Genomic DNA, 12,875 nt, shown 5'->3' on the forward strand with positions numbered 1-12,875 from the left:
ATTTTCAGTCTGATTTCTGTTTCCTTGAATCAAGTAATGTCTCCAGCCCATATTTAAAGCTATATGTACTATTATTTATCTTTCAAAATGTAAAGGTCAGTTATGTTCCCTTTTCATATTTAGATATTTTCCAAGCTTAGAGATAAATATATTGCTTTCTAGTATTACTAATTCAGAATCCAAAGGGAAATAAAAGATTTTTTAAAAATAAATTTATGTTCAAAAGTTTCTTAGCCTACTTTTTAAAGTTTTCACATTTGGGCTCCAAACTGGCAACTAGATGGCACAGTAGATAGAATACTAGACCTGGAGAGTCAGGAAGACTTGCAAACCCAGCCTCAGATACTTATCAGCTGTGTGACCCTAGGCAAGTCACTTAATTCTGTTTGACTCAGTTTCCTCACCTGTTAAGTGAACTGGAAAAGAAAATGGCAAACCACTCTAATATCTCTGCTAAAAAAAATCCCAAATGGGGGTCATAGAGTTGGACATAAATGAATGACATTTTGTTTCTAAACTACTTGTCTTACAGAATCACAGAGCTAGAACTGGAAGGAATCTCAGAGATTACCTAAATTCAATCTCTTTGAATGTACAGATGAGAACCTGAAGCCAGGGAAATAAGATACTTTGCCCAAGATCAAACAATAATTTGATTAAATAGCAGGGTTGGGTTTTGTGTTTTATCTGCCTTTCTTTGTTGTTGTTGTTTATTGAATGAGGGTGTTTTTTGTTGTTGTTGTTGTTGTTGTTGTTTTTACATTTTATCACTGTGCTTTGTTTTTTTCACTACCAATATCCACAGATTACTCCATTTCATGAAAGGTCTCTTATAACAAAGTAAAACATTTGAGCAAAACTAACAATACAGCGACTTTATCTGATAGTGCAAGCAACATTTCACATCTGTAGAAATCTATATTGTTTACCTCATTGTGAAAAAAAAAACATATTTCTTGTAACAAATATATATATATATATATATATATATATATATATTTAGTCAAGTAAAACAAATTCCCTCAATGGATGTAAATAAAAATATACCCGATCTTATTCTTTGTGACCCCATTAGGGATTTTCTTGGAAGAGATAATGGTATCTTTTACATTTCCTTCTCCAGCTCATCTTAAAGATAAGGAAACGGAAGCAAGTAGGGTTAGATTACTTGCCTAGGTTCATATAGATACTAAGTGTCTGTTGCCATATTTGAATTCAGAAAGAGTAATCTTTCTGACTCCAGTTCTGGAACTCTATCCATTGTACTATTGGCAACCCAGTAGCTACATTAGCAGCACAATATGGAGCCATCACCTTTAAAATGGTCATAAAAAGCTTTAAGCCAAAATCAATAGTATTTTCTTTCAAGATAAAACACACTGGCTCTCATGCATCAGAAGTGTTATTCATTAACTTGCTATAAGGGTACAACCTGAGTGGTAAAGTGTAATAATTCTTTGCTGTTCTTCCACCAATCTTTGTAGCTGTTTTATTTGCTGGCACATCCTCTGTTCCTGAGATCCTGTGATCTGAAAACAAATATATACATAATATATAATACACATAATGTCAAAAATGGCATGACACTACTGCCTTTACCCACATAACTTTGGCCATACTGCAAGCCATTTATGTATATCAATTAAAATGTGATTTTTCCTTCAGTGCAGATCTGACCATTTCATTCTCCTATGTGCAAAAATGTGAAATGTGCAAATTTAGAGACATATCTATTCCAAATGTTCTTATTGATATACTAGTTTGAACAGTCACAGTCAGACATACTGTATTTTGACCCCAACATAGTGATATTATTTTTGGTCCTCTTCAAGGACAAAGGATAATAATGGACCAAACTCTACTAGCTCCCAATTGCTACAATGATGAGGGCTCTACGTCTGGCTTTTAAGGCTCTTCACAAATTAACTCCAACCTATCATTACAGATTCATTGCTCCCCTTCCTGATCTTAACATCTGGCTAAATTGTCCTTCATTGTTCTGTAGATGGGACACTTCATATACTATCTCTGTACTTTTGCATTATACATTGTACAAGCCAATCGAATATTCACTTTGCCTTCACCCCATGGAATCCCTTTCTTCCTTCTTTGCTTAGCTCAAGCTCCATCTTTTACACAATGTTTTTCTTGATCCCAATTGCTGATGCCCTCATTCTCTTGTTACTTATATATTTCCATCATGTATTTATTTAGTATTTCATATATATATATATATATATACATATACATATATATAAATATATATATATACATATATATGTCTTGAATATACCTACCCATGTACATTTTTCTGTCTCAATAAAATATTTACTACTTGAAAATAACAATTCTTTTGGGGGGGGTTTGCATATGACTGGCCTAGTTTATAGTAAGCACTTGATCAATACTTATTGATTGTTGATTAGTTAATCTTACACATTATTTAATTTGTTTGTCATTTTACAATATAGAAAACTGACATTCAGAGAAGCTCAATGACTTACCTAAAGTCGCATGTTAGGAGGTGGCAGAGCTAAGACTCTGTTTAACCAATTGTGTCAGAAAAAAAAAAAAAGAATATATATAGTACTTTCTGTTTTACACTAAAAAATAGGCAGAAAGTACTGGGGGAAATGGTAATGTTAAGTGCTTGGTTCAACAGTCTTTCTACTACTCTCTTATTCATGTTACCTTTATCTTCTGACAACAACATTGTAAACATTGTCATATTTTTTTCAACATAGAGGTGAGATGGTTAATCTAAATTAATCCACAATTTATTTGTGGCTCAACACATCATGGTATATGATTATAATGGCATATTAATGCATCATGAGACATATCAGAATAAAAAAAAATTCAGATTAAACTGGGAAGAGTTCTATGAATTATAAAGCGGACAAAAATAGGAGGAAAATTTATACAATGAAAATAACATTTTAAAGAAAAATAACTTTGGATCCAATTCACTTCCAGTTGATTAATGATGGACAGAAACAGCTACACCCAGAGAAGGAACACTGGGAATTGAATGTAAAATATTAGCACTATTGTCTTTCTACCCAGGTTACTTATACCTTCGGAATCTAATTCTTACTGTGCAACAAGAAAATTGGATTTAACACATATATTGTATCTAGGTTATACTGTAACACATTTAATATGTGTGGGATTGCCTGTCATCTAGGGAAGGTAATAGAGGGAGGGAGGGGAAAATTTGGAAAAATGAATACAAGGGATAACGTTGTAAAAAAAATTATTCATTCATATGTACTGTCAAAAAATTATAATTATAAAATTTTAAAAAAAAAGAAAAATAACTTTGGGAAACTCTTGAACTCTGACCAATATGATAAAAAAAAAAAAAAAAACTATGAAAAAAAAAAAAAACAAAACTATGAATCCAGAGGATCAAAAAAGTGTGCAATTCCTATCAGAGATGTGATGGACTTAAAATGAAGAATGAGACACACATTCTTGGATATGGACAGTGTCGGAATTTGTTTTATTTTATTATACATATATAAGAGTGTTTTTCATTTTTATTATTCAGTGGATAGATGGAACTGGGATGGAGAGAAAAAGAAAGCTTATTAATCAGAAAAAAAAATTGTGAAATTAAATTTGAAGGGAACAATTTTGGGATTTAGTAGTTTTATGAAGAAAAAATAAAAGAATGGGTGAAAATTGAAAAAAAGTCATCTCTGCTTCTTTTTCTTTTAATTGGTTAGGGAATAGCTCTCTCTACTATTTTATTACAGATGCCTACCTTTTTTCACCCTCAAAGTATAGGCTCTTCTTCCTTGGCTGTATTTCAAGCCACCTGTATTTCTTGATTAATTAGCCTCCTCCTTCCTCTGAGTTGGCGGGCCAATTTCATGTAACTACTCTCTTTCTCCAGTGAATAGGCTTGAAATTCTCTAATCATCTTAGACTTTCTGAAATGCCATTTTTTCTTTTTTTTTTTTAAAGTTCTTGTACCAAAAGATGGCTCACAATATAGGGTAAAGGGGGAATTTAAAGACATAGCAACAAAAATAAAAATGTTAAGAAACAGTTCTTCAGTCTCTGATACAGTATCATATACACAGTAGGTTCTTAATAAATGTTTGTTAAATTGAAATTAAACCAAACCCTGAGTAATAGTTTAACCAAGTCTGGCTCTGGAGAAGAATTAAGGAAATGTATCTTCCTTTTAGGACAGAGAATTGAGAGACTATGGGTATAGAATAGCAGATAAACTATTAAATATAGCCACTGAGTTGATTGCTGATGCTTAGTTGTCTCTCTTTATTACAAAGGAAGGATTATTGTTGGGGGATATATGTAGAACATAACCAAAACAAAAACAAAAAAAAACACCAATAAGTATTTTTATTAAAAAAAAAATAAGATGAATTATCCAACTACCATCACTCCTCTTTCTATATCATCCTACCACCTAACTATTTTCCAGTCACAACTCATCCCTTCAAAAAATAGCGATTTTTCTTCCTAGTACTTAAGCTCTAGTCTCACTTTTCCAGTTTTCCTATTGGAATAGCATCTTTCTCCCTTCAGGCTTTGCCTGCTGCTTCTTTGTATTTCTTTCATCCCATCTTCATCTTTTGCCCCATATCTATCCTAAGGATTACTGAGTCTAATGTTACTTCTCTTCTCACACTTCAAGGAACCTCTACTGACAGAGAGGCTATGATAGAATAGTACAGATAGGAATTTTCTTCCAAGATTCCCAGTTGAGAAGTTTCCAAAAAAACATGAGGAAAGCAGCACAAGAAAAGGTAGAAGGTTGGATATAAGAAGATATAGGAAAGCTATGATCCTATGCCAACATTTAGCCCCTGTCAGCATTGCTTTGTTGTAACAGAGCTTGCACCTTGACATAGATTCTGAAAACATCCTGCAATGAAAGCTTTTGAGAAAGCTGTCAAAAGGCCAGCCAAAGTCAGTTACCTAGAAAAGGGTCCTCAGAATTCCCTGGGGGACGCTTTGAAGTTATACACCCAGTCATTAGAGGATAAACAAAGACCAGACATTGTATAAACAGGAAAACGTAAAATAGCTCCCCAACCCATCAGAAGGCAAGAGGCCTCAACTCAATCTGAAGGACATTTTAAATAAGAAAATATTTTGAAATAGTTTTCTAAAATTATTATTATATTATATAATCACATATAATATTTATTACTTAAATTTATATATTATATATTATTGTATAAGCATACCATATAAGCATTAATAATAATTAATTAAAATTATTAGTGACAAGAAAAAAGGGGCCTGGATGTCACGGAATTTTATTTCATTTTGAGTTATACAAACAAGAAGGGAAAAGGTAACCCAGGGGAACATGGCCCTATGGGTCACACATATATAAGATGTATGAAGCAAGAGGCCTAGCAGCAATTTCCCCCCACAAGTAAGGCAATTCTGTCTGGCACAGAAAAGACTAGAAAAGGGAGCTATGTGGCTGCGTAGACTCAGTGAACAATCTCTGGATTTCCATAGTTCAACACTCTTAGATTTCTAAGGCCTTCTTCTTAGTCATTTCTCTTATCTAAATATGGAGGCTGGTATTCACTACTTACCTGGCAAGCAGTAGGCAGTTTTTCTGAAGGATCATTTAATTTTGTCTTCTGAAGGTACCCAGTTAGATTTCTGCTGGATGTCATTAATGGAGAGATTGAGACTGAGTTGGCCAAAATGTTCAATTGCTGGGCATCATCAAAAACTTGATTTGGGTTTGCTTCTTCCTCTAGAGCCATGTTCTTCACCACCAAATTGCAGTTTGTTGAGTAACATAAGGGAATCAGCTGCTTAGTGAAGGTGTCTGTCACACTGTTATTCAAACTTGTAGAAGGTGGAGATATTACTTTTCCTAAATTCTTATCATGAAGAGATTATTTGCCAATCAACTTGGGTACAGGGTCCTTAGACATCACTGATGCTGAAAGGACATTCAGTTTCCACAATCAGAGCTGTATCTGCCCCATTACTGATTAAAAAAACAAAACAAAACAAAAACTATCTGAATAGGGTGAAAAAATTATTTTTAAATTTGAGAGGAGCTTTCTGATAGGTGACCAGTCAGAGTGACATTCTGATAAAAGGCAGAGAAAAATTGAGCAGAAAAAATGTCAGAGAATAAATCTCTACAATTAAAACGACCAGTTCCTAGCACTGTCAATAGTCATTTTTACAATCCAAACGATTTTACTCTAATCATTTATTAGAGGAAGAGGAAGAGACAAGATTGTGCGTAATGTTTAAAATATTGTTCATTGTTTGGTGTCTCAGAAGGTGTTATATCTTACTCTCTTTCAAGTCCCATTTTGAATGTTCCTTCCTGCTGTTAGAGAATTCCAGTTATTTCCTATATATTGCTTTTTTTTTTTTTTTTTTAGATTTACTTATTATTAGAGGAACAGTACAGCCATCTGCTGGGTTGTTTCTCAAAGAATTTTTCTGCTCACAATTTCATCAGTGGTACTGTAAGAGGGAATTCTTGCATGGTGTAGGAGTAGGATACTACTGATAGCTTAGGTCCCTTCCTGTTCTAGAATTCCTTGATTCTGTATATCATTCAGAGAGCTTACACAAGGCATTTCTAAATGTCTTTAATGCCATTTATAAATGATAATAGCTAGCATTTACATAATGCTTTAAAGTTTGCAAAATGCTTTATCCATGCTTTCCTAACTGATCCTCACAATACCCCTAGGACAGAGATGCTCTTATTATCCCCATTTCATAATGAGGAAACAAACAGAGATGAAGTAACTTGTTCAAAATCACTCAACCAATACATCTCTGAAATAGGATTTACATTCAGTCCCTCTGGAATTTTAATCCAGTGCTCAATGTGCCCAAGATGCCCTTATAAAGTACCTGTACCTTTTACCAGATCTCAAAAAGGAATGGAAATTTATGTACAGCCATTCTAAATTCAGTCAGAGAAGTGTCCCCTAGTCTTTAATCTTTTTCAGAAGAGGGCTTATATTAGTAAACTTTTCAATATTTTATTTTCTCCTTTCTATTCCTCTGACCTTCATATCTCACAATTTCCCTTCCCTTTGATCTTTAACTCCCTCCCACTTTGAGCCTTTTTCTACCCTTTCTTTCTTCCTCTTTGTCATTCCAAATATGAACCCTCATTAACTTTCTCAAAACTTTCCTTTACCAGTTTTTAAAGAGCCTCCATAGTTTCTAACTCTCCTCATATTTGATTTCTAATTATTCAATCAATAAAGTTTTTGTTGACTTGTTTTTTTGTTTTTTACTGAGGCAATTGGAGTTGTGACTTGCCCAGGGTCACACAGCTAGGAGGTGTTAAGTGTCTGAGACCACATTTGAACTCAGTCTTCCTAACATCAGGGCTAGTGCTCTATCCACTGCACCACCTAGCTGCCCTAATCAATAAGGTTTTTAAGCAACAAGTTGTGTTCATTTTATTTCCACCATATGATGGATAAATGAAAAGACAACATAATTGGGCTGCAGTATTCAAAACAAGAATTCACCAATGAAAGAAAAAGACAGAAAAGAGAATGAAATACAGAACTCTGCATTGTCACTAACAAAGTGACAGATTCTCAGTATAAAGATGGTTTTGGCAAAAGGAAACAATTTTGGGATCCTTGAAAGTAGAGCAGAGTTTCCAAAACATAATCCAATCCACTTTCTTCTTCCTATGAAATTTTGGATCCAGATTATTATCTATCTACAGGATGAATTATGTTTTTCAATATTTTTTTAAATCCTCAAGTAAGGGGTGGGGGAAGTTCCCCTCTCTAAAACTGCCTTGAGGTTTGGGAGCAGGAAAAGAACAGCAATGCTTAAAAAAATAATTTTTGCATATTAAAGTAATGATTCCTTAAAACTAAAGTTAACTTCAGAGATCTCAAATCTATGACTGGATTGGTCTAGAGACTCCAAGAAGACCTATTCCTGGGCTGGCAAAGAGGGAGGTGAATAAGAAAATTGAGGATACCCTCAGTCTTCATATTCTTCCTCCCTCTCCCACTTTTCCTAACTAAAACCCTAACTCAACAAACAAAAAGCAAAATAGAAACTTTCAGCTCTGCTATATAATTACAAGCCCATTCTAACTAACTCTTTAATCAAAGCCCTTTAGCACAGTGTCAGGCACATAATAAAATTCTTCTGCCCTTCCCCCTTTTGTTCTTTCACTGATTACAAATAAATAGAAGGGAAATAGAATTTTGATTTTGTTTCAAATAATTTTATTTTATTGATATTCACTTTTAATAATTCTATAATTACGGGAGTATGATATCTATAAAAACATTTTGAATGTTTCTTTAGAAACTACAAGGAATAGGATTGTTGAAGGCAAGGAAGGGGTATAAGTAATTAAGAGATAAAGGCTATGGATACTGCCAACATTTACTGGAAAACACAGCTATGTTATCAAATTACTTCAAAATTCAATTTCCAACTTAGTTTAAAAAAAAAAAAAAACTTGGAAATGAACAAGTCCCTTATCACAAAGAAAGATTAAAGGAAATCATTGGGGTGAGGGGAAAAGGAGCAAGGAGGAAATGAGAGGAGGAAATCAGAATATCAAAATAACACAAGGGACTTTTACCAGTTCTCAGACTCAGACTGAAACTTCAGCGCCTTCTGAATCTTTACTGGGAAGTAGGTGGCAAGAAGTCCTTGGTTTCAGGACATGGTTTATTGGGGAATGTGTCAAGCGCAGTGAACATCCTTGCTGATTGCTTTTACTGAAATCCTTTGAAGCCTCCCTCTCCTTTTCCACGGCTGCCTCTGCTCTTGTAACCACAGTAACTGTAAACAGTGCTCCTCGAGTGGAAAGGGTGAGGTGTTTGTCCCTATGGCCTTTTGGAAACTGATCTGTAGTTACAAAGCCTGAGAAGGAACTCCTTTGCGTCTGGGGCCGAAGTACTGGGAAGCGGGATGTGGAATTCGCAGAGGATTCTGAAGCTACAGAATGGGACTGAATCTTCCATCCGGGAAGAATGCACGGAGCCGCGAGCGTCCTTGGGGTCGTCACTGAGCGTCCCAAATCTAGGAAGCCCATCCAGGCAACCCCAAGCTGTAGGCAGACTCGAGGGGCCGGAATCTTGTCTCCATCCCAACAGGTGCAAGTGCATAATGCCTTGAAATTGCACCCTCAAAGTCACACCAACAGCAACAGTCTGCAATTCAGGCCTGCAGTGATTTGGGACTATGAGAGCAAAAAATGAAGGAGAAACCCAGGAGTCTCAGACTCAAACTAGTTTTTATTACCACCCGCTGAGTATGCTTTGAAAATCTGGTCAAATCTCCAGCCATTTAGTATTTCCTTTCTTTTCCTGTCTATTGGAAATGAATGTTCTCTTGCCACTGATTCTCAAAAATGTCAAGAATGATGATAATCTATTCTAAGTAACTAGATAATCCCTGTAAAGGTAATTTGAGCTTCTCTGGGGAAATGAAAGATCTTCCCCCTCTTTCTTTATCCCATTTGCTTCCCAACTTGAAGTATAGAGATTAAAATCAGAGGGATTCCAAAACATACCAGCTCTTTCCTTGAAACATATCTCTTTCCTACCTGTGCCAGCATGATGCTGCACATAGCATAGGTTGAGGTAAAATTTTAACAATGGTGTTGGATAAAATCTGGGTTTGATAAAGAGAGGTTTTTGTTCAGGGGTTAGTGGATTGCCCCTTTCAAGGGTTTCCCACCTAATCCATACTTTCTATACTGTTGAATTGAGAGCTGTACCTTAAAACAGAAATTCTAAGTTTAAATCCTTGGGCGAATAACTTATTTCTTTAAAGCCTCAAGTGGTATCTACACCAAGAAAATTAGCTCTTGTACAGGTTTTCCTGCAAGCTTACTATTCACTGTGCCTCTAAGGCCTTCACTTTCTCTTTACTTTGTAAGAAAACCACTCAAGCACAAGGATTTATCTCTCATGCCCACTATATAAGTAGCCCAACTTTTTGTTTTTTATACATTTCTTCGTGACTCTCTATCTAAATAGATAGCTATAAATATAGCTTTGTATATATGAAATTTCCCCCTTTATAATCCTTATTGATAATATAATTCAGGCAGTTCATTCTTATGTTCATCAGGTACTTCTTCATTGCCTTTTCAATAATCCTCAACTTTTTTTCAGAGACTTCAGTATGTAATGACTCACATAAAACTGGAAGAATATTATATTCATATTTCATGGATAAGCTTGGTTGGATTAAAAGGTGGGACAATTCTGGGCTAAATTCATTATCAATTTGCAGTGAGAGAGAGAGAGAGAGAGAGCTATACATGTCTAGTATTTATATCATGTACATCATAGTCTGAATTATAGGCACTCTTCAATCACTTAATTTTTCCTGTGTGAATTCTTAGAACAGATTCTTTTAAAGTAATTAGACCACCTTTATGAGGTTCTACAATGTTTCAAGAACCACTTGGAATCAACATTTATTAAGCACCTATTCTGTGTGTTTGGCATTGTCCTAAGTAAGTGGATATAAAAAGAAAACCAATAGACAATCTTAGATTTTAAGGAGTCTACAATCTATATAAAACTATGTATAACACAAGCAATGTAAAAACAAGATAGATGATAGATATTTCTACCTATTAAATAGATATATCTATATCTTTTTATACTTTTTATATTGAGAGAGAGAAATAAATTATAATCAACAGACAAGACAGAAAGCATTAGAACTAAGGGGGATAAAGAAAGTCTCCCTGTAGAAGGTACAGTTTTAGCTAGAATTTGAAGAAAGTCAGGAAGATGGAAATGTTGACAGAGAGAATCTAGACAGAGGATATTCAATGAAAATGCCTGAGCTGAGAGTTGGAGTATCTTGTGGCCAGTCCCACTGCTTCAAAAAATATGGAGAAGAAGATAAAGGTAAGGTATATGAAGTCTGAAATGATGCTGTGGGAGAAAGAGGTGAGAGATAATGAAAGATTTTGGATACCAAATAATATTATAATTTTATTTGATTCTGGAAGCAAGAGAAAGCCATTGGACTTTACAGAGCAGAGAGGATTTCTGTGGCATGGTCAGAACTGTGTTTTAGGAAGATCACATGGAGAAGAAAATGGAAGTTAGAGTAGAATGGGAAGATTTATCAGAAGACCAAAGAAGCTATTACAATAATATAGGGATAAGCAGATGAGAGCCCATGCCAGGGTGATGATAATGTCAAAGAAAAGAGGGGACATATATGAGAGATGCTAAGAAGGTATAATTGACCATATTTGACAACAGATTGGATGGGGGGGGGTGACAGAGAGTGAGAAGCTGATAATGTCACCTAGGTTGTGAATCTGGATAATTGGAAAAGATGGTCGTTCCTCAACAGTAACAGGGAAGTTAGAAACAGGGGAGGATTGAAGGAGGCAAAGATAAATTCAGTTTTAATCATGTTTATATGTCTGTGCAACATCTTATTTGTAGTATATGTAATAGACAATTGGATATGAGAGACTGGAAGTTAGGAGAGAGGTTAGTGATGGATAAAAGGATTTAAGAATTGTTGATAAAGAGATAATAATTGAATTCATGGGAGTTAATGAGACTATCACATGAAATAGCATAGATATATTGGTATATATTTTAAGGAATCTAATATAATTTTGACATCAGCATGAGACACCTTGTTTGGAGAAAAACATTAAGGTGATACTTTATATCAAGTAAAACTTTTTCATGACAACAAAACACAGTAGTATCTTTCATTCTTTGTATCTTTTAATCAACTTTATGGTTGTAATATATATATAGTACATTATAGAATATCATTTGCAAAGGCCTAATTCTACTTTCTAATAGTTTCATCATTGATGCTTTCAATTCATGTGTATATTATTCCCATAACTGTATATATATATGTTTCAATAATTTAATTAAATTAAAGTGAAGTTATTTTAATTTCACAAGATATCATGTCTTTATTCTTCTAATTTGGTGCTGATTTTTATCTTTGTTTTAATAAGTAGTCTCACTATATACAGATGGCTGGTTCAGAAATGACTCCTATATTGGCAGCCAGTCATTTCCTGTCTGTTAAGATATCATTAACTTCATTTCTTGCAATATTATTCAGTGGTCAACAACATCATCACCATCTGATAAAACAGCATATATAAAGTACTTTGCTAATCATAAAGTCCCCATAGAAATACTGGTTGTTTTTTTATTATTATTATTATTGATAGTACCTTCTTCTGCTAAGCTAACATAAATTTATTATTAAATTATGTATTTATTCTTTATAAATTGTATTCTACAAATTATTATAAGTGTTTCTCTCATTTGAATATAAGCTCCTTGAAGTCAGGAAATGTTTTTGCTTTTTTTTTTTTTTTTCTTTTTTTTGGTATCTCTAGGGTATAGCAAAGTGTTGTATTTGGCATGTCTTAATCGTTTTTTCTATCATATTTGACTGTTTGTTACCACATTTGAATTTTCCCTGGCAAAGATCCTGTAGTGATTTCCCCTTTATTTTTCCAGCTCATTTGACAGATGAGAAAACTGAGTTAAACAGGGCTAAGTGACTTGTTCAGGGGTTCACAACTACTAAGCATCTGAGGCCATATTTGAACTCAGGCATATAATAAGAGCTTAATAGATAGATAGTTGTTGATTATTGGTTGATTGATAAAATATGTGTGAGATGTCTCTGTAGCCTATAATCTTTTGTTCCTTTTTGTTTCTTTATTCTGAACTGAATTTTTAAAAATTTATTTTGCTATTTTCCCTTCTACCCCTCCCTCTTAACTTTGATACCACCAGGCATTAAAAACAAATGGGGAGGGGGCAACTAGGTGGCCCAGTGGATAGAGCACCAGCCTTGAATTCAGGAGGACCAGAGTTCAA

At 34.3% G+C, this 12,875-nt stretch overlaps 1 protein-coding gene across 2 annotated transcripts in view; it reads right to left on the reverse strand.

The window, feature by feature from the left end:
- Window positions 1-8,786, reverse strand: part of LOC141565773 (uncharacterized) — a 93,640-nt gene extending 84,854 nt beyond the window's left edge. For both annotated transcript variants that reach the window (XM_074309333.1, XM_074309332.1), the window contains exons 1-3: window positions 8,609-8,786; window positions 5,589-5,995; window positions 1,433-1,529 (exon numbers count right to left, since the gene is read on the reverse strand). In XM_074309333.1, coding sequence (XP_074165434.1) covers window positions 1,433-1,529; window positions 5,589-5,765 — 274 coding nt within the window. In that variant the 5' untranslated portion in view covers window positions 5,766-5,995; window positions 8,609-8,786. The remainder of the gene's footprint in view (window positions 1-1,432; window positions 1,530-5,588; window positions 5,996-8,608) is intronic.
- Window positions 8,787-12,875: the final 4,089 nt, after the last annotated feature.

Source organism: Sminthopsis crassicaudata, chromosome 4, assembly GCF_048593235.1.
Source record: "Sminthopsis crassicaudata isolate SCR6 chromosome 4, ASM4859323v1, whole genome shotgun sequence".
Classification (NCBI taxonomy): domain Eukaryota; kingdom Metazoa; phylum Chordata; class Mammalia; order Dasyuromorphia; family Dasyuridae; genus Sminthopsis; species Sminthopsis crassicaudata.